Source organism: Salvelinus alpinus, chromosome 16 (assembly GCF_045679555.1).
Source record: "Salvelinus alpinus chromosome 16, SLU_Salpinus.1, whole genome shotgun sequence".
NCBI classification, from domain to species: domain Eukaryota; kingdom Metazoa; phylum Chordata; class Actinopteri; order Salmoniformes; family Salmonidae; genus Salvelinus; species Salvelinus alpinus.
Window position 1 is genome coordinate 12,777,501 of NC_092101.1, and position 27,300 is coordinate 12,804,800.

Sequence of the window (27,300 nt, forward strand, 5' to 3'; positions counted from 1 at the left end):
AAATTAGACTCCTGTGCTGTAGATGAGTTCATGTATTGATTGAGTATACGAAATGTCATCTAATTAGTTGTATCAACACAATTTCTTTGTTCGATTGAGTGCCGGCTATGCTGGTAGGTCTACGTATGATCATTTAGTCCAAAACAAAAATGAAGATTACTTTTAGTTACTTTATACAGTATGAATCTGTTTGCATAGGACCAAGTTGTGGTAGCACAGTTGATCTATTGGTGTTGTTTTTGTAAATCAAACCTGTAATAATGCTTCATGGATAATTTTATGACAAGGTCATCTCAGGTATAAACACCTTAGTGTAGACAGCCAGACACCTATGAAACAGATGGTCCAAGCCTTTGAATGCAGCCTCAGAGACCACTCTATAGATACCGTAGCGTAGGCACCTATGAGCCAGACACCTATAAGACAGTGAATAACAAATGGTCCCAGCTTGCTTTGAATTTGCAGCATCAGTACCAGGGCTATAAAATATGTGATGTTGCAGGGGCTGGCAGGCTCCTGGAAGCAATGTTACGAGCCAAATGAGATGGTGCAACTGCTGTGTTTGTGAGTGTGTGTCTTCTGTATTTTTATGTGAGACGCACACTACATAATGATAGTGGTGAACATACATCAATGAGGAAAACTGCAATATTGCAACAGGCCAAACTTTTATTTTTGTCATTGAATTCCACAACATGTACAGCAGATTTGGTAATGTTCACATTTTAAAATTTTGACACCATATTCCCTTATTGTTATAACATTAGTTGTTGTATTCCCACAATAGAAATGCAAAGTAAAAATCTATGTAAACCAAGTCAACAGTACTTTGCAGAACAGTATTTGGTGGATGCACAAAAATAAAAAAATAAAAAACCTTTAAAAAACTATGAAATAAATTCCAAAAACAAGCAACACTTTGGGTCTTTTGAAAAATTGCAATACCTTCCTGACAGCGCAAACCTTATTGGATGCCTTGAAGGTTGCCTTCATAGCAAATCAATGAAATAAAAACATAATCTCAAATACTCTTATTGTACTCTTCTAAATTTACACTCAAGTCAAATGTTTCTTTTTCTCCCAAGCTTTGGTGACATCCAAGATCCTAACAACATTTCTCACTATAAATCCACCAATTTTACAAGAGTTCTAAAACCACGTATATTTGTGTAAATGTTTTTTTGAAAGTAATGGCTTTATGTAACCTAACAAATCAGTTGAACATGATTATTCCCTCTTTTTATACCCGACACCCTTTATATAGTAGATCTACTGTCAGCAAGCTCTACTGTTTGAAATGCTGTTCAGTTGTACTGCATATTGCTTTTTATTAAAGAAAGTGACACATTCATTCACAAGCAGGCCTAGAACTAATGCAGATAAAATACAGGTTTCAGATTTTGTCCTTTTTTTGCAAGCCTGGAGTCAATACAACACACAATCCACGCATGAAACATATGACAAATGCATTTACAGTTTGTTTCATAGAAAGGAAGACAGCATCGGCGAGGAGAGGACAGTTTACAGGGGGGGGGGGGGGGGCTCTGGATACTATTGAGATGGCAGACTCACAGCCATAATATAGTAGAGCAAAATTATGTTGAAAATGTATGCTGGATTGCAAGATGATCAAATATTGTTGTTATTGTAACTACAGTAGTATTATTGTTACACATTATCAATATTGTCCCACATCAAAACTTTGGTATGACTCAGTGAAGTACAAATGTGACAGTTTCATCAATTGAGGATGCTTGAATGACTGATCTATTTGTATGATTATTTCGCACTCATTCACTCTAGTAAAGACAGCCATTTGTCAACAACATAGAAAAGTTGACTCGTAAACATCACAAAGGTCTTAAGGGAGATAGTGGTTCTCTAATTTGAGTGGAAACTTGCCTGGATTGAGACCTTGGACTGAATATCAATTCAAAGACAAGAGGCAAAAGGTTTTTCTTTCCTAAATGAAACAGTTTACTAAATTGCACTCAAATAGTCTCATAAGGGTTAGCGTTTAATTTTACACACATTTTACTGCAAATTGTTCCAGTCACACACACACTACAAACCCATAAACTCTTTGTTGCATAAGCCTACGCTTGTGTGCATTAAAGGTAGAATCAGCTAAATTACATTGCCACGAGCAGCATTGCAGATATTGCGATGAGTGAGATGCAAGACTTCACTCCCACACAGTATCTGCGCATGGGTTCAAGTCAAGCTGTTTGAGCATGGTAGGTACGGGATCCAAACAGCAGAAGTTTACCCTCACTCTTTAATGCTCTTAGTTGTTGTGGATATTGGCCCTGGTTTACTTGTGCACCTACGTCATATCTACCTTTAAGTACTTACAAGCTGTGGGACAAAAACAGCCTTCGCCAAAACTGAGCAAAACATATTTTTTTAACCTATGTTATTGTACAGGACACAGTATGATTTCTATATTATTTAACCTCACTTGTGCAGTCTCTTGTATCCTATTTCAAGTCATAAGGAGCCAAGTATTGCCTCTGATATAACATGCACATTGTAATTCATTATTTCTCACAAAAATACAAAATAAGATAATTGAAATGGATGTAAAAGGTGAGCGATGCTGATATACTTCAGCTATGCTCTGGTTCCGTGGCTTCAGCCTCTTTCCATGCAACTAGCATTAATCTTAACAGCTCTTAGTAAGTGTATTAGCAAGTACCTGAGAGCGGTAGTAGGAGCAAAGAAGTTTAGTGTAAATGGGCATAGGGGGATGACAATGAGATTAATTAAACCATAAATAAAATGATTCAGAGAAAATCTACAACATTGACCTCTCATATCTTCATAGATCGTTTCTTTATGCTTTTTTAAAAAATCATTTTTTTTCAAATGGATCCCTTAGATATTAGATAATGCACATTATTTACATACACATTTAAACCAAACATGTACCAGTCAAAAATGCCAAGAGTGTGCAAAGCTGTCATCAAGGCAAAGGGTGGCTACTTTGAAGAATCTCAAATCTCAAATATATTTGGATTTGTTTAACACTTTTTTGGTTACTACATGATTCCATATTTGTTATTTCATAGTTTTGAAGTCTTCATTATTATTCTACAATGTAGAAAATAGTAAAAATAAAGAAAATCCCTGGAATAAGTAGGTGTGTCCAAACTTTTGACTGGTACTGTATAAAGAATGTCTCTGTTTCTTTTTACCTATCTATAATTTGTTTGTATTTTCCTTACTGTTTTTTCATACGCGAAAAGCTTTACAAAGGAAAGCGGTACCAGTATACAAAACATAAGGTACATAAATAAAAAAATAAAAAGGCTGATTGGACAACAATTTGAGACTGGAATGATGTTATACCAGTGACTGATGCAATCCAATATATGTTTTCTTGTATTTCACACAGAGATAGGGGACTTAGACAGTATATATGCACTAGGCTTCAATATCTCTGTTTCCAAAGTATTGACCTGTTTATGACAACACGTACTTTAATATGGAATTCCATCCGTCTCTAACAAAGGCTTTTATCAGAAAACCATTAGTCTGAGAAAATAAGGTAAACAATGATGAAGATTTGAGGCAGACTCTGGATAGAGACCTTCCAGTTCATAATTTAAGACCACAGTAAGGACCCGAGTAAAGGAAGCAGAGGACACGAGAATCATGTGAGAAACAGAGTGAACATCACCTATTCACCCATATGGAGTGATTCATTGATTTGTGGGGAAGGGGGGGTTGTGAGGGGACCTGAGGATGAGTTGATGGTGTGGGGGGGGGGGGGGGTCGCTCAGCTTTAGCATGCACAGTCCTGGTGGGGGGGTGCGGGCTGCTCGGTGAGCTGGGGCCCTTGTTTAGCCCCTGTAACTGCCGGGTCAGCGGCATCCAAGCTCTCAGACATCTTTTCGCAGATTATGTCCACCAGCCGCTCGAACGTCTGTTTCACATTGATGTTATCTTTGGCACTGGCCTCAAAGAACTCGAACCCTGGAACATGGTGTTATAATGGTGTTGGATTTAAATGTTTACCAAACTAGCCATACGTGATCAGTATTCTTGCCCATTGGTTTCTGAAGCTATTGTGAGCAAACTTTGTGTTTTGTCATTCCTGTATGTCATGACATTTGGTGGTGGCTGGGGGATCTGTGTTCAACAGCCAATTCGGCACAATTCTTTTTATGTTTGCTTATGATGCTGTTCCACCTCCTGATCGCATTTACTCTGGATAAGAACTTCTACCAAGCAATTGCAAACTAATTATACATGTTATTGTTGCTGACAACTCAGATGATAAAATCAAATCATCAGATAAGAAGTACCATTAACATCAGCAGTATCATTGAATTGTATAGCTCATGTAATTATGGTGGGCACTGTGAGTTGGTGTTGTGTGACTTGAACTCACCCATGTGTTCAGAAAGCTGCCTGCCCCTGTCTCCTGCCACCACCCTCTCGTCCTCCATGTCACACTTGTTGCCTACTAGCAGGACCTGGGCGTTGTCCCACGAGTACGTCTTAATCTGGGTCGACCTATGGCAGCCATACAGAAAGGTTCAGTATTGGAAAAGATTACACACACATCCAGTGGTTTTGAGCAGGTGCTTGAGGTCAAAGAGACACAATGATGATCTGAGGATCGAAACATTGTTTCAATAAAGCACTCTTACTAAGAACATAGATTGCAGTGTGCAGACTGCAGAGATATGGTCCACTGCAGAGCCATTGAAAGCTTAGGTGACATTTTCACTGCACTTATCCAACATTCAAGGGTCATCCAAAATGAGTTTGGAATAATGCAGCTTGCGATAAGATTAACGTTTATTTGGGGTTATTGTGAGTAATAGTATTTGGTTACATGCAAACTTCACCGGCCACATTATGTAAGCAAGCGTTGAAAATAAATGTACACATACATGTTATTCAATAATTTTACCCACGTGAACATGCGTCTGCTTAGCCAAACGTTAAAATAGAACTTGGTTTTATTTGAGACGCTCCACGCGCTGCAAGTCCCCTCCTTATTGGATATCAGGAAGATACAAACCCACGTCCCCTCCTTATTGGATATCAGGAAGATACAAACCCACGTCCCCTCCTTATTGGATAGCAGGAAGATACAAACCCACGTCCCCTCCTTATTGGATATCAGGAAGATACAAACCCACGTCCCCTCCTTATTGGATATCAGGAAGATACAAACCCACGTCCCCTCCTTATTGGATATCAGGAAGATACAAACCCACGTCCCCTCCTTATTGGATATCAGGAAGATACAAACCCACGTCCCCTCCTTATTGGATATCAGGAAGATACAAACCCACGTCCCCTCCTTATTGGATATCAGGAAGATACAAACCCACGTCCCCTCCTTATTGGATATCAGGAAGATACAAACCAAAGTCCCCTCCTTATTGGATATCAGGAAGATACAAACCCAAGTACCCTCCTCATTGGATATCAGGAAGATACAAACCCACGTGGACGCTTTTTGTCTGGGGATTAATCGTCGTAGTAAAGAAACACACGATTTTGTCTGACTCCGGGTCAAAATTATATACTAAACATGTAAAGTGTTAAACCTTTGTTTCATGAGCTGAAATATAACATCCCAGAAATGTTCCATACGCACAAAAAGCTTATTTACTTCTACTTTTGTGCACACATTTTGTTTACATCCCTGTTAGTGAGCATTTCTTATTTGCCACGATAATCCATCCACCTGACAGGTGTGGCATATCAAGAAGCTGATTTAACGGCATGATCATTACACACACAGCTGCACCTTGAGCTAGGGATAATATAAGGCCACTCTAAAATATGCAGTTTTGTCACAACATAATGCCACAGATGTCTCAAGTTTTGAGGGAACGTGCAATGGCATGTTGATTGCAGGAAAGTCCACCAGAGTTGTTGTCAGAACATTGAATGTTCATGTCACTACCATAAGCCGCCTCCAACGTTGTTTTAGAGAATTTGGCAGTATGTCCAACCGGCCTCACAACCGCAGACCACGTGTAACCACGCCAGCCCAGGGCCTCCACATCCAGCTTCTTCACCTGCGGGATTGTCTGAGACTAGCCACCCGGACAGCTGATGAAACTGAGGAGTGTTTCTGTCTGTAGTAAAGCCCTTTTGTGGGGAAAAACTCATTCTGATTGGCTGGGCCTGGCTCCCCAGCCATGGGTGGGGCCCCTGCCCAGTCATGTGAAATCCACAGATAAGGGCCTAATGAATTTATTTCAATTTACTGATTTCCTTATATGAACTGTAACTCAGTAAAATTGTTGAAATTGTTGCATTTATATTTTTGTTCAGTATACAAAGAAGGAGCTAAAAAGTGGACCATATGCATGTTTGGTAAAATATCAACCCAATGTTCATCTTCCAGGACAAACTAGTTAGCAACAAACTAGCTAGCTAAATGTCCATGAATGTTTCATCTTGTTTTGACCTGCCTCAAAATTAATATACTTGGTTCACAATGGCAGACGCATGCGCATGGCCAGTGTAGTCAGCATGTTAGGGTAATTTAATCGGTTAGTGTTTCTAATAGTATTTTTGCATAGGATTGAGGACAGTGATTAGGAGCGGAAAATGCCACTTGGTTTCAACATGGTCCCTGTTACAATCCTGAATCTCAAACTAATTAGAACTATACACGTAACTGCCAAAATAAAGGAAACACCAACATATTGTCTTAATTGGGCATTGGGCAACCACGAGCCAGAACAGCTTCAATGCACCTTGGCATAGATTCTACAAGTGTCTGGAACTCTATTGGATGGATGTGACACCATTCTTCCACGAGAAATTCCATCGTTTGGTGTTTTGTTGATGGTGGTGGAAAACGCTGTCTCAAGCGCCACTCCAAACTCTCCCATAAGTGTTCAGTTGGGTTGAGATCTGGTGACTGAGACGGCCTAGACATATGGCTTACATATTGTTTTCATGCTCATCAAACTGTTCAGTGACCATTTGTGCCCTGTGGATGGGGGCATTGTCATCCTATGAGGGCATAGCCATGGTAGCCAAAACAATGGCCAAAATAATGGCCTGGCCAGCATTTTTATAAATGACCCTAAGCATGATGGGAGGTTAACTGCTTTATTAACTCAGAAACCACACCTGTGTGGAAGCAACGACTTTCAATATACTTTGTATCCCTCATTTACTCAAGTGTTTCCTTTATTTTGGTAGTTACCTGTATATATAGTGTATGTGTCTCAAGTCTAATGGTCTTTATTTAGAAAAGGTCAACAAATTCTTAGCACTTCGTAGGCCTTTATGAAGAAAAGGTCAACAAACCTTTGGTGCCAATTGGACCTCCTCCAGTCAGGCGTGTACTGTATTAAGGAACACTGGTCTATGTTTGTCCACTGTTGTACTACTATTTGCCATATGGTCACATGACCACACCACATTCCTGAGCAATCACTTACCAGTCCTGCACAGCATTAAAGGAATCCTCATTGGTGATGTCATACATGAGGATGAAGCCCATGGCACCGCGGTAGTAAGCGGTGGTGATAGTCCTGTACCTCTCCTGCCCTGCCGTATCCTAGAAACATCACACACACACACACACACACACACACACACACACACACACACACACACACACACACACACACACACACACGGAGGTTGCATTAAAACGAGCACCACAGCCAAATTGACATGCACCACAGTCAAATTGACATTGACAGCGATCGTCCCACGCACACCAATAACGACAGAACATTAAAACCCTCCGGTGATTTCAAACAGTCTACCCGCAGACTGCTTTTGCTGCCAACAGATGATGATGGGGTATCGGTAGCTTTTACAGCTCCTGACGCATTTCCACTGTGACTTGCCAAATTTCGCCTCCCTTCCTTGGTTGGCAAGCCGGGGGGTGGAGGGGGCAGATTGAGTTACGGACTAAACTCTAATGAATGCTCAGGGAATGAGGCCTCCTGACAACCCTAATACTGCATCTCTCTAAACTGTGGAGCAACATCAGCCCCAATCCCCATTACACACAACACTATGCTGGTTAGGCTTTATTTTAGGGTAGTAGTCAAATTGTTGCTTTTTTTATGAGCAATGTCTAGCATGCATAATGAATCTGAATACACATGTAAATATGTAAATTGGGTGAAATATGTACATTATATGGTGTGTAACAAATGTGCTTGTTTATGTTTTAGGTCATATTTGAATTATCAGCATACACAGCTTTTTCAATTTTACTACACTTGAGTGTGTGCTAAGCTGACTGTATGCTGTACTGGGAAGTGGGGGATGGGGAGCAGTGTGTGTATAGGTGGTGGGGGGGTTATATACTCAAGAGAAATGTGTAGTAATGGGGGAGGGCGCACACTTCAGAGTCATTGCCCTGGGAAAAGGCTGACAACAGAACAAGCCTTTCCTCAACACACATACACGTATCCTCTTTCACCAGCCCACTATAGCAGTGTTTGATACACAATATGGATGTGCAGTAGAGACTGCAGTGCCCCACAGCACAAACTGGTTGAATCAACATTGTTTCAACATAATTTGTCAATGTATTGTGATGTGGAATCTATGTGGGAAATACATTGGATTTGAAAAAAGTAATGAACGTAAACTGTTGTTTTGAGGGTGAAATTTCGACCGCAGTATTATGTCATCATGGTAACCAAATTTCAACATAAACCTTGTATAAAATATGTTGAATTTGTACCTTTAAAATGTCCGATTTTCAACGTTATATCCACTATCAGAATAGTTTTTTAAATAGTCTGGGCAGCACCTTCTAATTGATCTATCTACAGCTACCCTTTGGTCTTCCATCCAAGGTTTTAACCAAGGCCAGCCCTGCTTAGCTATGATATTTGTCATTGATTATTAGCAATGTGCTATCATGAGAATGATTGTTGAGTGGACCCCACTTAAAAATGAAATAGATTCACTATTAAAGTCATTCCAAAGGGTAGGTTTAACAGAGCAAATTAAATGTGAACTTTATCAATCATCAATGATGCTATTTAGGCCTATATAGCATTTGCAAAGTCATCAACAGCAACTGTTTGAATTCAACCCAGAATTCAACTAAAAATAGACAACACAATAGGCCAAATATCAACATTTGAAGGAGAAGTATCTTCTACTTGGATAGTTCCACCTTTGCCACTGACTTAGTCTGGCTTTAATTCACATCTCCATCTCAAACAAAAATCAAAGTTAAATAAAATGAATCAATCAAATCAAACTTTATTTAAAGTGCATTTAAAGTTTGATTTGATTTTTAACATATCAATTATTAATGTGTAGACAAACTGGAATTAAAGCCAGACTAAGTCAGTGTTACAGATGGAACTATCCAAACAGAATATAAATATTCTTAAAATGTTGATATCTGGTTGCATTGACAACTAAACACAATTCCTATGTGGCCCAGCTGGTGGGGCATTGCAAATGCAATGCCAGGGTTATGTGTTCGATTCCCACGTGGGACCAGTATTAAAATGTATGCCGTCACTCTGGGTAAGGGTGTCCGCTAAATGTAACTCAATATTATTTTTGAAATACAATAAATAGCTTATTAGCATGTCTACAAGTTAACCAAAAATAAAAGTTAAAGAATGGGATTAAGCCAGTGGTTCAGATGGAACTATCCAAGTAGATACAGTAGATACATCTCTTTTATATGTTGATATTTGGTTGCATTGTTAACAAAACACAATTCAATACTACTTTGTAATACAGTAAATAGCCTAAAGTTAAAGGAGCTATATGAAATATTTGTGCATTGTAATTTCAGTGGAATCATAGTGTTTCACAATGTTTTAAAATATAATGTTTTTGGGCCCACACGAAATGACATAAAGATTGTTCAGCCTTCCTATTGGTCAACAAAAGCCGGACTGGCTCGATGTCAGATTGGCAGGCTGCACCCCCCCTCTCTTCCATCAACGTCTCTCAGAGACGTGGTTATCATCTCACAAGCAGAATCATCAATGGCAGAAATCGACTTGCCATTACCTGGTTGATAAAATTCTATAATGTTGGCCTCCTGAGAGGTGCAGCGGTCTAAGGCACTGCATCGCAGTGCTAGAGGCGTCACTACAGATCCGGGTTTGATCCTAGGAGACACATGAGGCTGTGCACAACTGGCCCAGCATCGTCTGGGTTAGGGGAGGGTTTGGAATTTTATCAGGATCCCCATTAGCTGTTGCAAAAGTAGCAGCTACTCTTCCTGGGGTCCACACAAAACATGACATAATACGGAACATTAATAGACAAGAACAGCTCAAGGACAGAACACTACATACATTTATTTTGGCCGGCTGGGATGTCTTTTCCCATCGCTCTCTAGCGACGCCTTGTGACGGTCTGGCGCATGCACACTGACTTCGGTTGCCAGCTGTACGGCGTTTCCTCCGACACATTGGTGCGGCTGGCTTCCGGGTTAAGCAGGCAGTGAGTCAAGAAGCAGTGCGGCTGGGCGGGGTCGTGTTTCAGAGGATGCATGGCTCTTGACCTTCGCCGCTCCCGAGTCCGTACGGGTGTTGCAGCGATGGGACAAAACTGTAACTACCAATTGGATATCACGAAAAAGGGGTAAAAAGTACAAAAATAATAATACAATTAAAAGATTCTGTTCATGTGACAAAACAAGCAATTTATAGTGTAAAGAATCATTTCACCATCTAAATCGCTGTGAAATATATTTTTTTGAATTACAAATAAAATCGTATTTTCAGCTGTTTGAAAGTGATGTACAAAACCGAAAGTAAAAAGACACAGAAATGCAGCATCACATTAGTGGAAACCAAGACTGTTCTCAGGGCAGGCCTGGTTTTATCTAGATACTGTATGTTCAAGTCGCGTCGGGGACAATTTTTGCATTTAAGCTAACCCTAACCCTTTTCCTAACCTGCCATGTTAATTATCCTAACATACCACGTTAATTATCCTAACCTGCCACGAAAAGTTGCTTCTGCTAGTCAAAACTGGCAGACCTGCCATGAGAATAGTCTTAGTTTCCACTAATGCCATTCAGCCACAGAAAATCACCATGCCATTACCTGGTTGCTAAAATTCTAATTTGTTCGCCTAATTTCATTTTATGTGACAATACAAGCAATTCATAGTAAACAGAATCATTGCACCATCAAAATCGCGTGAAATATCTTGTTTTCAGCTGGTGGACAAAACTGAAAGTTAAAGGCTCAAGCGCGAGTGGTTTCCACTAGATTCCACAGACACAAAGTCTCCAACATGTTGCAGGGAAATGGGATGTAGAGGAGGAGGGAGAGTTGTTTGTATTCAACCTAAGTGTTGTTACAATTCACCTAGCTTCCACATGTGTGTAGCACCTTTAAGGCTATCTTACAAACTAATGTTACATTCAACCTAAATTGACTAACATATCCATGGCCACATTTTTAGGTTACTGTAACTATGCATTCCTTCTTATGTAATCATATAAAGCGTGCTTGTTCAAGATAGCATGCATAGGTCATCACAGGTCTACCTATTGCTATAATAATCTATGCAGAATCTCGAACGGCATTGATCACTTGCACTATGTACTTTTAAAGTAATCTCAACTGCAGTCCAGGTCCTTTGTTTCTGCTATTAGATGAAGCACAATGATGACATTAATCTGTTGTATAAATAAACAAAATATCTGACATTGTATTCCCATTTGAACTTTGCTGTGCTTTTAAATGGTTGAAAGCCCAGTGATAGACATTTGGGTGACAACTAAACCAAAAATCTGAAATTGTTTTTCCATTGGAATTTGGTTGTTATTTTAGATGGTTGAAAGTGTAGTGATAACACATTGAAAGTTCAACTAACTTTAGGCTGTGTTTGAGTGGATGAATATAGGGACAGAATTCTTCGTTACAGGGACATATCAACCGTATGAAAGGGGCCATCTCCAAAACTCACCCAGATCTGTAACTTGATCCTCTTGTCGTTCCTGTAGATGGTCTTCACCTTGAAGTCAATGCCCACCGTGCTGACGAAGGCTGGCGTAAAAGAGTCGTCTGCGTAGCGGAACAGAAAGCTGGTCTTGCCCACGCTGCTGTTTCCAATGATGAGGATCTTGAACATGTAGTCAAAGTTCTGGTCTGAAGACTCCTTCTGTCCATAGGTAGCTGTAGCTGAAGCCATCTGAAAGATTAGAGAGAGAGAGTTTGTCAACTGACTGAAAATATCCCTTGTATTTGGAAGTATCATGGAAAGAGTTCCAATACTGATTCTTGGCGGATCACATAGCAGTACTATTATTACATTGTGTTTCTATAAATGGCCTCCAACACTTCAGAAATGCCTACTTCAAAAGGTAAAGCCTAGGATAAGCAGTGGAGGCCATGTTCTAAATACAGACGAAACAATACAGAATCCAAAGTGCCAAATATCCACACAGGGCCTGCTTAACCCCTTGTCAAACACACCTAGTACAAAAAGTGAGCAACCTCATCCATCACAGTGCAGTTTATCAGTGTTCACCAAGGCCAACTAGTGGTAGTAATCAATAAGACACTAAGTTCTGGGACATCGATAAACCAGAGGCACAAGAAGACAAGGCAGTGCATCAAGAAACATTTAAATCAGTTCCCTTCAACGTGACAACAAGATATCAGTGGGCGAGGAAATAGTCCACTGACGGCTTCTCTTGCACCTGACAGGAATCAAAGCTTTTCGCACAAAGTGGAACATTCTGAACTGCCTGATACTTACAAGACCTCTTTAATTATGGGTTGCTGGTTTTACAGACCAATCATTCTGTCTCTCAAAAGATGTGAGCCATTGTGTACATATTTAGTCAGCTCTCAACAGTGCATTCTTGAAAGATAGAGCAGCCTACGCCACATGCCACAAAAATGACTTCAAGTGGATTGACTGCTCGTCCTCTCAGGACATCTGCCCCCGTGATAGAACAGTATAGTTGTAAAGTGATTGATCGCATTGGCAGGGATCATATTGATCTTGTGGCGGGAATCGTGTCTACTCTTTAGGGCAACATTGACATCACTTCAGCCCATCAGGATTCAAGGTCTCTTAAGGCTCCATCTATAGCACAAAAATGTGCTTTTTGGTCTTAATTTAAGGTTAGAATTCGGCATTATTGTTAAGGCTAGGATTAAGGTTAAGGTTAGGTTTAAAATCAGATTTTATGACTTTGTGGCAGTGCCAGCTAGTGACTACTCTGCACAGCTGCCTCCAGAACAAGTTTCATGACGAAAAACGCTAACCTGTGTGGAGTACATAGTGCATCTTTGACCTTAGTGCAACTGTACCTATAGTGCTATTTTCAGATTTACTGTGGTGCTGTTCATGGCTTTGACACAGGACTCTTGTAAAGAATAGAGAAGGAAGTGCAAATAAGGTCAATAGAAAAAGCATGCCAGGAATTGATATGCAACCGGATCAATACTGCAAATTCGAAATACATTCTAAATAAGTCTTGACAAAATAAACTGACATAACAGACTATACAACCTTCAATATAATACATCACAAATGGCCAGAACCTGAATCATGCAGGTTCTTGTTTAAGTGTATCCCTGACATGTCAAAATATCAGAGTGAAATTCAAAGTATTTTCTAACGTGTCTGCTTCTAGTCATGATGACTAAGATTTCTCTAAGCTTCCTCTGATGATAGATAGTCATATGACTCTGCCTTACTTGCTGTCCAGTGTTACTAGAAAAATAATGTTTGTCTCAAAGAACACTCTTAGCTTTGAACACTCAGGTTATGAGTGAAATAAGCTTGCTTGTGGGCCTGATAATAAATGTCCCCAACATTCAAAGCCATGTGGTTTTGGCTCTTGTTTCCGAAGAACATAATTTAGATGATAGGCCTAGACCTACCAGTACATAGTTGCTGGACCTCTCAAAGAGCTTATAGAGTGGTGAGGAGTCTGTGTCCAGAAGCGAATTCACCATTCATTCTCTGTATTCTGGGTTCACTCAAACATAATTTTAAGCTTTGCTTTACTATTGAAAGTTACAGCTGATTTTGGGAATGTATATCGATTCTCTCTCCTTAAATATAAACCATCTGATTTATTTGTTTCAGTCTCTGAATTGTTTAACTTTCCGCTGACAGCTCCTGATAATATCAGGGCATAAAAACTCTAATCTGTCTCCTGCATTAGCCTAGTGTGCCCAGCTGGCACACATGCGCACAAGGCCCAAGCTCACTTTCCCCGATTTTCCCTGGCTAAACTAAATTCAGCAAAGAAACGTCCCTTTTACAGGACCATGTCTTTCAAAGATAATTCGGAAAAATCCAAATAACTTCACAGATCTTCATTGTAAAGGGTTTAAACACTGTTTCCCATGCTTGTTCAATGACCCATAAACAATTAATGAACATGCACCTGTGGAACGGTCGTTAAGACACTAACAGCTTACAGACGGTAGGCAATTAAGGTCCCAGTTATGAAAACTTAGGACACTAAAGAGGCCTTTCTACTGACTCTGAAAAACACCAAAAGAAAGATGCCCAGGGTCCCTGCTCATCTGCGTGAACGTGCCTTAGGCATGCTGCAAGGAAGCATGAGGACTGCAGAGGTGGCCAGGGCAATAAATTGCAATGTCCGTAGTGTGAGACGCCTAAGACAGCGCTACAGGGAGACAGGACGGACAGCTGATCTTCCTCACAGTGGCAGTCCACGTCTAACAACACCAGCACAGGATCGGTACATCCGAACATCACACCTGCGGGACAGGTACCGGATGGCAACAACAACTGCCCGAGTTACACCAGAAATGCACAATCCCTCCATCAGTGCTCAGACTGTCTGCAATAGGCTGAGAGAGGCTGGACTGAGGGCTTGTAGGCCTGTTGTAAGGCTGGTCCTCACCAGACATCACCGGCAACAACGTCGCCTATGGGCACAAACCCACCGTTGCTGGACCAGACAGGACTGGCAAAAAATGCTCTTCACTGACGAGTCGCGGTTTTGTCTTACCAGGGATGATGGTCGGATTCACGTTTATCGTCGAAGGAATGATCGTTACACCGAGGCCTGTACTCTGGAGCGGGATCGATTTGGAGGTGGAGGGTCCGTCATGGTCTGGGGCGGTGTGTCACAGCATCATCGGACTGAGCTTGTTGTCATTGCAGGCAATCTCAACGCTGTGCGTTACAGGGAAGACATCCTCCTCCCTCATGTGGTACCTTTCCTGCAGGCTCATCCTGACATGACCCTCCAGCATGACAATGCCACCAGCCATACTGCTCGTTCTGTGCGTGATTTTTTGCAAGACAGGAATGTCAGTGTTCTGCCATGGCCAGCGAAGAGCCCGGATCTCAATCTCATTGAGCACGTCTGGGACCTGTTGGATCGGAGGGTGAGGGCTAGGGCCATTCTCCCCAGAAATGTCTGGGGACTTGCAGGTGCCTTGGTGGAAGAGTGGGGTAACATCTCACAGCAAGAACTGGCAAATCTGGTGCAGTCCACAAGGAGGAGATACACTGCAGTACTTAATACAGCTGGTGGCCACACCAGATACTAACTGTTACTTTTACATTTTGACCCCCCGTTTGATCAGGGACACATTATTCCAGTTCTGTTAGTCACATGTCTGTGGAACTTGTTCAGTTTATGTCTCAGTTGTTGAATCTTATGTTCATACAAATATTTACACGTGAAGTTTGCTGAAAATAAATGCAGTTGACAGTGAGAGGACGTTTCTTTTTTTGCTGAGTTTAGCTGGCTAGCTGAACTAAGCTAGTTTTCGTCCTCATTGCCAAACTTTATAAATACTGCACCCTCAACTTCAAAACTCCTTTGCTAGTTATGCAATCATGTAACTAAGACATTTTCTGGAAAGAAACGTACATTTTGTTTTATTGTTTTGTTGAATGGTCATGACTGGTTCGAGACATCTGTCGTATGACGACAGTGGTGAAGGATATCATTGCTTCTTAACGGGGATCCAACTTCAGTTTTGAGATCCACTGACGTCATTAGCGTAGAGTTATAGCTGGATGTTTCGACTGGTCTTAGAACTGTGACAATGGGCAACTTCGATGGAATATGTAGTCATTTTGCCAACACAGCTGGATATGTACACAAAATAGCAACTCAAGAAAATATGATACAATGAATGGCTAAATTGCTTCCGGACACTTAAGGGTCCGCAGAGCTCCTCCTCCCACTCACCACTCTATTGGAAACCCAATCATCATTATTGACACCTCCCTTTCAAGAGATTTGTGCAAATTTGTCTAAATCTTATAAAGAAAATGCATTCTATTCAACTATTGACTGAAATATGCTTCTTGCAATGTCGTGACAGGACTTGATGGTCCCTAGACTCCTTATATCTTTCTAAGGACACAAGTCTGGCTGGCCAAGAGAACTAATCCCACAATTTGGACAAAAAAAAGATGACATGAGTCTTGACCATATGTTAAATGAGAGACGAAGACTCAAAATAATTCCAACCAACGTGATTTACCATAAACTTTTCAACCTCTCCCAACTGAGGAAAGTATCTGTGGCACCAACCTGTGCATCTGTGGCACCAACCTGTGTTTCTGTGGCACCAACCTGTGTTTCTGTGGCACCAACCTGTGTTTCTGTGGAATAAACATGTGCATCTGTGGCACCAACCTGTGTTCCTGTGGCACCAACCTGTGTTTCTGTGGCATAAACATGTGCATCTGTGGCACCAACCTGCGTTCCTGTGGCACCAACCTGTGTTTCTGTGGCACCAACCTGTGTTTCTGTGGCATAAACCTGTGTTGGCTCTTCTTTTCAGCCTAAAGAGATTGACACCTTAACAGATGTGTGATGTCAGCCGGTCCTAAACTGTGTCGCTGCACTATGAGTCAGACAGTTTTGATCAGTCTTTTGGATGGGTTCCCACTGGCAGCTTGTTAATCCTGTTTTAGTCCAGGATGATCCCAGAAAGCCTGAGAGTCAGACCTGATCCAAACACCCTGGCATTAGGCAAGCTAATGAGAAAGACAATGACAGTCTGCCAAAGGAGCTGAAGTATACCTCAGCTTAATCTGGCTCAAATAAAACAAAACCAGCATTTTGTGAAAGCAAATTGGGCAGCGCTATACATTACATATGCATTATTCCAGGGTAACTATAAGGGTATAACTTTAGTGAGTTAGTCAAGTTAAGTCCAGGCTGTTACCTAGCTAGTACTTATTTTCTTACAAGACAATACAAAAATGCTAATGAAATGTGCCATAACTTAATAGCATATTACTACGTAATTACTAAGGTTATTCCACGCCGGATAGTTGTTCTGAGGCCCATGTAATGTGAGGCAATAAATAATCCACTTACATTTTGGGATGTTAGAATGTCCATAATATTGTTATAACCCCTGTCCTAAATATGCTTAATCTTTATTGATGTGTGATACGTGAATTTATATTCCCAGCTAAGCAGTCTGAAGAAACCATTGCGCTTCTTCATAAAACATTGTATTTTTCAAACCTATATCAAACATTTACATTTAAGCAGACGCTCTTATCCAGATGGAGCAATTAGGGTTAAGTGCCTTTCTCAAGGTAACATTAGCATATGTTTCACCTCATTGACCCAGGGATTCAAACCAGCGACCTTTCAGTTACTTGCCCAGCGCTCTTAACCGCTAGGCTACACGCCAACCCCAGGTGACCCAAGTTCATGAAAGATATAAAGAGTTGCTTGGGTGATCTAATTAGGAACACATTGTAGCTATCCTCTTTTGTCAAATTAAGTGGCCGACAGTATTAATTCAAGAGCAAAGATTAAACTTACTTAGCCAAGATAATAAACGATATTGGTGAATTTCTCATCCTGAAATCACAGAACTGAATGTACTGAGGCCCTCTACAGTAAAGTAACTTTGCCCAGTAAAATAAACATCTGTCAACACATTGCTAGAACTGAGAAATTATACTCCACAGCAGACACACCCATTTCCAAGACAACTCCCTGCATTCTCTTTCAAGGATGGGCTGAATTCATTTAACAAAAAGTGATGATTCATTACTTGGGTAGTGGAAAAACATAAAAGGGAAATAAACGTTCAATTGACAGTGGACCGAATTGGACTGAATCAAATCACATGAAAATTCATAGTGAGACATTAACCAAAGAACTGTAAGGTACCAAAACATCCAGAAGGTTGCCTAATATGGCATTTTCCCCCCATCCAATCACATTTTCCATTTTCTAAGAAGACAAATGCAGATCAGAAGGAGCTAAATATAGCATTTCCTCCCTCTTTATAGAGCAGAAGATGCCATGAACCTGCTAGTATCACAATGGAAGCCTGCAATTAAGAGAGTGGAGTTTTTGTTTTCGTAGTATGGGGGGGAACAAAAAGTGCTCTGTAATCTAATCTAATATTGTAGGGCAGGCAATAGCAGCCCTTATTAAACCATTAAACATTGAAGGTGCCTTAATACTTTTTCTGTGATGCATTTCCCCCAGAGAATCCAGCAATAACATTGGAGTATGATCTCTTTCAAGTATATTTAAGGTAAATGCTCACACACACATTTAGACGATGCCTGTATATGATATTGCCATGGGACTCAAAAGATCATATTTGCAACAATATAGTCCTTCTGAAACGTTGAATAGGCCAGCCACATCCTATCTGTGATTACATTTGTTTAGTAGGCCAGGTAGCTTAAGGGACCGTTTGAAATGTATAGGCCACAAATAACAAATGTAGCAACCCTTTGTTTATGAACGTGGATATCTACTTTGCCACTTCAGCATGCTTTTGTGGCACAGTTGATGCCACGCTGGGCTACGGACCAGAAGGTTGAGCGTTCGCCGACCACCATGAATGAGCTCACTTTCCCTGCCTGTTTCATTAGTCCTACACTATGATCAGAGTTGGCTGCAGACAATGATCAGCTAGGAGGAAATCTGATTTTCAACATTTTGATGCCATATTTATAATTATATCAAATGTGCCTTCGGAAAGTATTCAGACCATTTGACTTTTTTCACATTTTGTTAAGTTATTATACCGCATTATTCTAAAATGTATTAAAATCCTCAGCAATCTACCTCATAATGACAAAGCGAAATCATCCTTGAGATGTTTCTACAACTTGACTGGAGTCCATCTGTGGTAAATGAAATTGATTGGACATGATTTGGAAAGGCACACATCTGTCTATATAAAAGGTCCCACAGTTGACAGTGCATGTCACAGCAAAAACCAAGCCATGAGGTCGAAGGAATTGTTTGTAAAGCTCCGAGACAGGATTGTGACGAGGCACAGATCTGGGGAAGGGTAACAAAAAAAATTATTGCAGCATTGAAGGTCCAAGAACACAGTGGCCTCCATCATTCTTAAATGGAAGAATTTTGGAACCACCAAGACTCTTCCTAGAGCTGGCCGCCCAGCCAAACTGAACAATCGGGGGAGAAGTGTATTGTTCAGGGAGGTGACCAACAACCCGATGGTCATTCTGACAGAGTTCTAGAGTTCCTCTGTGGAGATGGGAGAACATTCCAGAAGGACAACCATCAATCAGGCCTTTATGGTAGAGTGGCCAGACAGAAGCCACACCTCAGGAAAAGGCACATGACAGCCCACTTGGAGTTTGCCAAAAGGCACCTAATGACTCTCAGACCATGAGAAACAAGATTCTCTGGTCTGATGAAACCAAGATTAAACTCTATGGCCTGAATGCCAAGCGTCACGCATGGTGGTGGCAGCATCATGCTGGGGGGATGCTTTTCAGCAGCAGGGACTGGGAGAATAGTCAGGAGAGGCAAAGATGAATGGCGCAAAGTACAGAGAGATGCTTGATGAAAATCTGCACCAGAGCGCTCAGGACCTCAGACTCGGGCGAATGTTCACCTTCCAACAGGACAACGACCCTAAGCACACAGCCAGGACATGCAGTAGTGGCTTCGGGACAAGTCTCGCAATGTCCTTGAGTGGCCCAGCCAGAGCCCGGGCTTGAACCCGATCGAACATCTCTGGAGAGACCTGAAAAAGCTGTGCAGCAATTCCCAGTATCGAAGGCTTGGCTTGACAATCCCTGAATGTCATTAAACCTTTTGGTATTTTTTAACAGACTCTTTCCATTCATTAAATGGCAGCTGCACAGTTTGGATAGATGTATTTCTTTCTACTGACATAAAATCAATATATACAGAGCACAAAGATTTTTTACAAGTGACGAGGATTGCACAATATAGTCGGGGACTTATTTTCATTGTGGTACCTATTTCTTTCATAAATACATACAATTAAATACACTGAGTATACAAAACATTAAGGACACCTGCTCTTTCCATGACAGACTGACCAGGTGAATCCAGGTGGAAGCTATGATCCCTTATTGATGTCACTTGTTAAATCCATTTAAATCAGTGTAGATGAAGGGGAGGTTAAAGAATGATTTTTAAGCCTTGAGACAATTGAGACATGGATTCTGTATGTGTGACATTCAGAAGGTGAATGGGCAAGACAAGATATTTAAGTGCCTTTGAACAGGGTATGGTAGTAGGTGCCAGGCGCACCAGTTTGTGTCGAGAATTGCAAGGCTGCTGTTTTGTTTTTATACTCAACAATTTCCTATGCGTTTCAAGAATGGTCCACTTCCCAAGGACATCCAGCCAACTTGACACAACTATGGGAAGCATTGGAGTCAACATGGGCCAGCATCCCTGTGGAATTCTTTCGCCACCTTGTAGAGTCAATGCCCTGACAAATTGAGGCTGTTCTGATGGCAAAAGGGGTTATGGTTGGTATGGCTTTGAGTTTCTCTGGTAGTTTGTTCCACTCAATAGCGCCGGTATATAAAAAAAAATTCTTACCAGATAGACTTTTATATTTAAAACAGTGAATATTAGTCTCTAGTGCTGGTATTATGCTGGTGTACATTTCAAAACAAATTAAAAATGGTTGGATAGGTACAGTTGAAGTCAGAAGTTTACATACACCTTAGCCAAATACATTTAAACTCCTGACATTTAATCCTAGTCAAAATTCCCTGTCTTAGGTCAGTTAGGATCACCACTTTATTTTAAGAATGTGAAATGTCAGAATAATAGGAGAGAGAATGATTTATTTCAGCTTTTCTTTCTTTCATCACATTCCCAGTGGGTCAGAAGTTTACATACACTCTCAATTAGTATTTGGTATCATTGCCTTTAAATTGTTTAATTGGCTCATTCCTCCTGACAGAGCTGGTGTAACTGAGTCAGGTTTGTAGGCCTCCTTGCTCGCACACACTTTTTCAGTTCTGCCTACAAATTTTCTATAGGATTGAGGTCAGGGCTTTGTGATGGCCACTCCAATACCTTGACTTTGTTGTCCTTAAGCCATTTTGCCACAACTTTGGAAGTATGCTTGGGGTCATTGTCCATTTGGAAGACCCATTTGCGACCAAGCTTTAACTTCCTGACTGATGTCTTGAGATGTTGCTTCAATATATCCACATAATTTTAATTCCTCATGATGCCATCTATTTTGTGAAGTGCACCAGTCCCTCCTGCAGCAAAACACCCCCAAACATAACGATGGTCATTATGGCCCAACAGTTCTGTTTTTGTTTCATCAGACCGGAGGACATTTCTCCAAAAAGTACGATCTTTGTCCCCATGTGCAGTTGCAAACTGTAGTCAGGCTCTTTTATGGCGGTTTTGGAGCAGTGGCTTCTTCCTTGCTGAGCGGCCTTTCGGGTTATGTCGATATAGGACTCGTTACTGTGGATATAGATATTTTTGTGCCTGGTTCCTCCAGCATCTTCACAAGGTCCTTTGCTGCTGTTCTGGGATTGATTTGCACTTTTTGCACCAAAGTACGTTCATCTCTAGGAGACAGAACGCATCTCCTTCCTGAGCGGTATGACGGCTGCGTGGTCCCATGGTGTTTATACTTGCGTACTATTGTTTGTACAGATGAACGTGGTACCTTCAGGCGTTTGGAAATTGCTCCCAAGAATGAACCAGACTTGTGGAGGTCTACAATTTTGTTTCTGAGGTCTTGGCTGATTTCATTTGATTTTCCCATGATGTCAAGCAAAGAGGCACTGGGTTTGAAGGTAGGCCTGCACAAAATAGATGTCCTAACCGACTTGCCAAAACTATAGTTTGTTAACAAGAAATTTGTGGAGTGATTCTAAAACGAGTTTTAATGACTTCAACCTAAGTGTATGTAAACTTCTGACTTCAACTGTACCTGGGGGCTGAGTCCGTGAAAATTCTGTCGTCCAGACCAAGTTGAATGAATACAACTCTTTTTTCCACAGATAGCTAACTTAGCTGCTTAAAATGCTCGACCTTCAGATGAGTAGGAGGGAGGAGTTTAAGTATAATTCTTACAAGCTTGTTTTGGCTGGTCTGTACTAGAGGTCGACCGATTAATCGTAATGGCCGATTAATTAGGGCCGATTTCAAGTTTTCATAACAAATCGGTAATCGGTATTTTTGGACACCGATTTGCCGATTTTTTAAAAATGTAAAAATTATATTTATTTTTACACCTTTATTTAACTAGGTAAGTCAGTTAAGAACACATTCTTATTTTCAATGACGGCCTAGGAACGGTGGGTTAACTGCCTTGTTCAGGGGCAGAACGACAGATTTTTACCGTGTTAGCTCGGGGATTCATTTTTGCAACCTTCCGGTTACTAGTCCAACGCTCTAACCACCTGCCTTACATTGCACTCCACGAGGAGCCTGGATGGCAGGCTGACTACCTGTTACGCGAGGGCAGCAAAAAGCCAAGGTAAGTTGCTAGCTAGCATTAAACTTATCTTATAAAAAACAATCAATCTTAACATAATCACTAGTTAACTACACATGGTTGATGCTATTACTAGTTTATCTAGCGTGTCCTGCGTTGCATATAATCGATGCGGTGCCTATTAATTTCTCATTGAATCACAGCCTACTTCGACAAACGGGTGATGATTTAACAAGCGCATTTGCGAAAAAAGCACTGTCGTTGCACCAATGTACCTAACCATAAACATCAATGCCTTTCTTTAAAATCAATACACAAGTATATATTTTTAAACCTGCATATTTAGTTAATATTGCCTGCTAACATGAATTTCTTATAACTAGGGAAATTGTCACTTCTCTTGCGTTCCGTGCAAGCAGTCAGGTTATATGCAACAGTTTGGGCCGCCTGGCTCATTCCAAACTGTGTGAAGTCCATTTATTCCTAACAAAGGCTGTAATTAATTTGCCAGAATTGTACATAATTATGACATAACATTGAAGGTTGTACAATGTAACAGCAATATTTAGACATAGGGATGCCATCCGTTATATAAAATTCGGAACGGTTCCATATTTCACTGAAAGAATAAACATTTTATTTTCGAAATTATAGTTTCCGGATTTTACCATATTAAATGACCTAAGGCTCGTATTTCTGTGTTATTATGTTATGATTATATTTGATATTTGATAGAGCAGTCTGACTGAGCAGCAGCAGGCTCGTAAGCATTCATTCAAACAGCACTGCGCTGTTTATCACTATAAGCCTATCAACTCCCGAGATTAGGCTGGTGTAACCGATGTGAAATGGCTAGCTAGTTAGCGGGGTGCGCGCTAATAGCATTTCAAACGTCACTCGCTCTGAGACTTGAAGTAGTTGTTCCCCTTGCTCTGCAAGGGCCGCGGCTTTTGTGGAGCGATGGGTAACGATGCTTCGAGGGTGGCTGTTGTCGATGTGTTCCTGGTTCGAGCCCAGGTAGGGGCGAGGAGAGGGACGGAAGCTATACTGTTACACTGGCAATACTAAAGTGCCTATAAGAACATCCAATAGTCAAAGGTATATGAAATACAAATGGTATAGAGAGAAATAGTCCTATAATTCCTATAATAACCTCAACCTAAAACTTCTTACCTGGGAATATTGAAGACTCATGTCATTCTGAGCAAGGAACTTAAACGTTAGCTTTTTTACATGGCACATATTGCACTTTTACTTTCTTCTCCAACACTTTGTTTTTGCATTATTTAAACCAAATTGAACATGTTTCATTATTTATTTGAGGCTAAATTGATTTGATTGATGTATTATATTAAGTTAAAATAAGGGTTCATTCAGTATTGTTGTAATTGTCATTATTACAAATAAATAAAGCCATAAAAATAAATGTAAAAAAAATCGTCCGATTAATCGGTATCGGCTTTTTTTGGTCCTCCAATAATCGGTATCGGCGTTGAAAAATCATAATCGGTCGACCTCTAGTCTGTACCTTATTCTTTAGACATTTGGGGCTGCTGGTGAACCATGTAGTACAGGCATAATCAAAGTGACACCAGACTAGCGCACTTGCCAGACTCTTTAGGGTGTCAATAGCTAGGTTTGCATCCAATTGGCGACAGATTTTCATGTAAATATTCTAAAATCTGCATAAAAACAATATACAGATTTTTCCATCAGAGTTGTGTTTCCATCAAATTTACTTGTTGCGGATAAAAGTTTGCGTAAATACGTAGTGCACATAAAAATTTATTTTGCGGTTACATTCCAATGTACCAAATTAAAAATACAAGTTGAATGGGTTTCCATTGCAGTCAAGGCCTACTGCTGGTTTTGTCACAAAAAATATTGCATAGGTATTGCAAATATAACCACTCTGGTATTGGCACGTGCACTCTAGCCAACAGCTCACAGATACAGTGTGGGTATAGCCTACATGATGAGATTATTATGGACAAAACTGCGAGATTATTGTTATTTGTCAAACAGCAGCCAAGCATCAATCATCACGTCACCAGAATAAGACCCTCGATCTTTATTTACATTTACATTTAAGTCATTTAGCACACGCTCTTATCCAGAGCGACTTACAAATTGGTGCATTCACCTTAAGATATCCAGTGGAACAACCACTTTACAATAGTGCATCTAACTCTTTTAAGGGGGGGGGTTAGAAGGATTACTTTATCCTATCCTAGGTATTCCTTAAAGAGGTGGGGTTTCAGGTGTCTCCGGAAGGTGGTGATTGACTCCGCTGACCTGGCGTCGTGAGGGAGTTTGTTCCACCATTGGGGTGCCAGAGCAGCGAACAGTTTTGACTGGGCTGAGCGGGAACTTATTGAATGGAGCATCAAGCTCCTCACTCAGCACTTTCACCACCCTGTGAAGTTCATCGTAATTTATTTAATCTGTAGCCTAATGAACTGCATGCTTTCCCATGATGTGACATTTTTTATCCGACATGTACTTTACTCGCATGAAAAGGTTGGGTGGAAACCTGGTTAATGTCAAGCCATTTTGAGGATGCTGGAATTATATTTTGAACAGAAGTGTGCATGCCTACGGGAGATTTTTGAAGAAACCTAATAAGATTAAAACATTGTGACTGGTTGTGTTTATGTCACATATAAAAGGTAATACATTTTAAAAGTGAAATAACAAATGTTTAGGCTATATTGAGGCGCTAGGTTCTAGGTGTGTGAGGAATAGCCACTTGGATTGGAGAGGAGGCAGAGCGTGCACTAAGCTTTCCTGAATAACTGGGCCTGCCGGAAGCATATGTGGGCACATTATTTTAGGACGATTTGGGAGAATGATGATCTGCAACAGACAGCGCATCTCAGTATAGGTAGAAATACAGCCAGAATGGCCTGCTACTGTGCCTTTCTAGACTTTATAAAATATCTAGAGTAGACCCACAACTGATCCAAATGGAACGAAACATTCAAATCACAGGGCTTTTGCGCTGTTATTCAAATGAGATGTTCACTGCAGCCTAGAGTAGAATTTAGTACTCATTTGAAAACAATAATGAAATGATTCATTGCATTGTGGTGTTGTTGGCTAGTCTAGGTAGGATACTAGTTTTTTTCCCTAAATATGGTCAATAGGGGAGCTTTTTGAGTATCTCATGTCTTCAATGTTCTTTCATGCGCAATGACGCACCTGGCCTCTCCACTGCCTATCAGCTACAGCTATTCCTATTTCTCCTTGTGGATTCATATTGAATATTGATCCAGCCTATTTTGGACCACCCCCCACCCCAGTAAATTTCGAACTGTCCTAACTGCCTACAATTTCCTTTATAGCATAGAATATCTACTTTCTTGCATTCAAATTATGATTATTTCAAATGGTCCCAATCTAACATGCAAAAATGCTCAAGTAGCTTTTTTTAAATGAGTATTTATTATTAGTTGTCCAATTTAACATAGCCTGCTTTGCTATTTTGACAATTAATATAACGATGTATAACTACCTAAAATGGGGAAATGTACAATGCATCATCCCAAAGCTCATAGACGGTGACCTGGGTGAGTGGCTTAAAACTGTGCGTGTAAACTGTCCTGAGATTACAATCACTAGGTAACTAGAGTCCCCTACCCCTGCTTGCTGATGTGGTCCCATTCAGACACACAGCATTACGATTCTCTCTGATAGGTTTTGTGCTGTCAAAGCCGTGGTTTTATGAAGATGTCAAGGATTTAAATAGCCAACAGAACAGTGTAAAGTCAATCAGCCTATACGAGTATGTTCGTTCCCTTGTCTTTGAGAGCACAGAGCGACCCGTGTACCTATCTACAGCGCATTGGATTTCCATATGGCAGTCCTGATATTAATTCACGTAAATTATACATTGCTTAATTGATGTAAGAATTATCTCGCACTACAAATGAAGGATACACATGCGGTATCGCGAACAAGATATGCTACTGTAACCGATTAGCTATTTTTGGAATTTCGACAGGTCATTCTTCTCTCACTGATGCTGTGGTTATTCGAGGCTTGAAATGTCATACATTACGGCATAATTGTAAGCAACCCCATATGAAATACTATATTTACGAGCTACTGCAATTACATGTATCTGTAAAAAGCAAGCATCGAATGTCAAATGATGGTTATTGTTTCTCCTTTATTCTATTTTGTTGGCGCATTTCCATAGAAAATTCTAAACAAACGTAACTCTACACCAGCTATAGTATAGTGTAAATGAAGAATATAATAATTATATCCTTACCTTTAAGTGTATTTTAGGCTCCTATTACGCAATACACCACCGCGTCAAGCACCTGCAGAAACCCTAACGTCATATGACTGACAGTTGACTACTGAGGAGGGCGGGCCCTCAATGTTGGTGGGGTTTGATTGATATTTCAAGCCACTAATCCTGGACCACGTACACTGAAACGTCCTAAAATATTCAAGATGCGTTAAACCTATCCCTATTAATTATTTATCCTCCTAGCTTGTGCTTCTTTATAATTTATTACAAAAGAGTGTCAGGAAATTATTAATCGAATGACCATACATAGCCCTGCTCTTCAACATCAGTTGATAATAATAATAATCTCTCTTTCAATTTCTTGTCCCTGGTGTAAAT

The 27,300-nt window shown here is 40.6% G+C and overlaps 1 protein-coding gene across 1 annotated transcript; it reads right to left on the reverse strand.

The window, feature by feature from the left end:
- Positions 1-649: 649 nt before the first annotated feature.
- On the reverse strand, positions 650-27,036 carry LOC139540832 (ras-related protein Rab-3A). Its single transcript, XM_071344829.1, has 5 exons — positions 26,938-27,036; positions 11,917-12,141; positions 7,431-7,549; positions 4,397-4,521; positions 650-3,978 (listed from the first exon to the last, which is right to left on the reverse strand). The coding sequence occupies exons 2-5, from the start codon at positions 12,139-12,141 to the stop codon at positions 3,788-3,790; spliced, it is 660 nt and encodes a 219-aa protein (XP_071200930.1). The 5' UTR covers positions 26,938-27,036; the 3' UTR covers positions 650-3,787.
- Between the last annotated feature and the right edge of the window lie 264 nt (positions 27,037-27,300).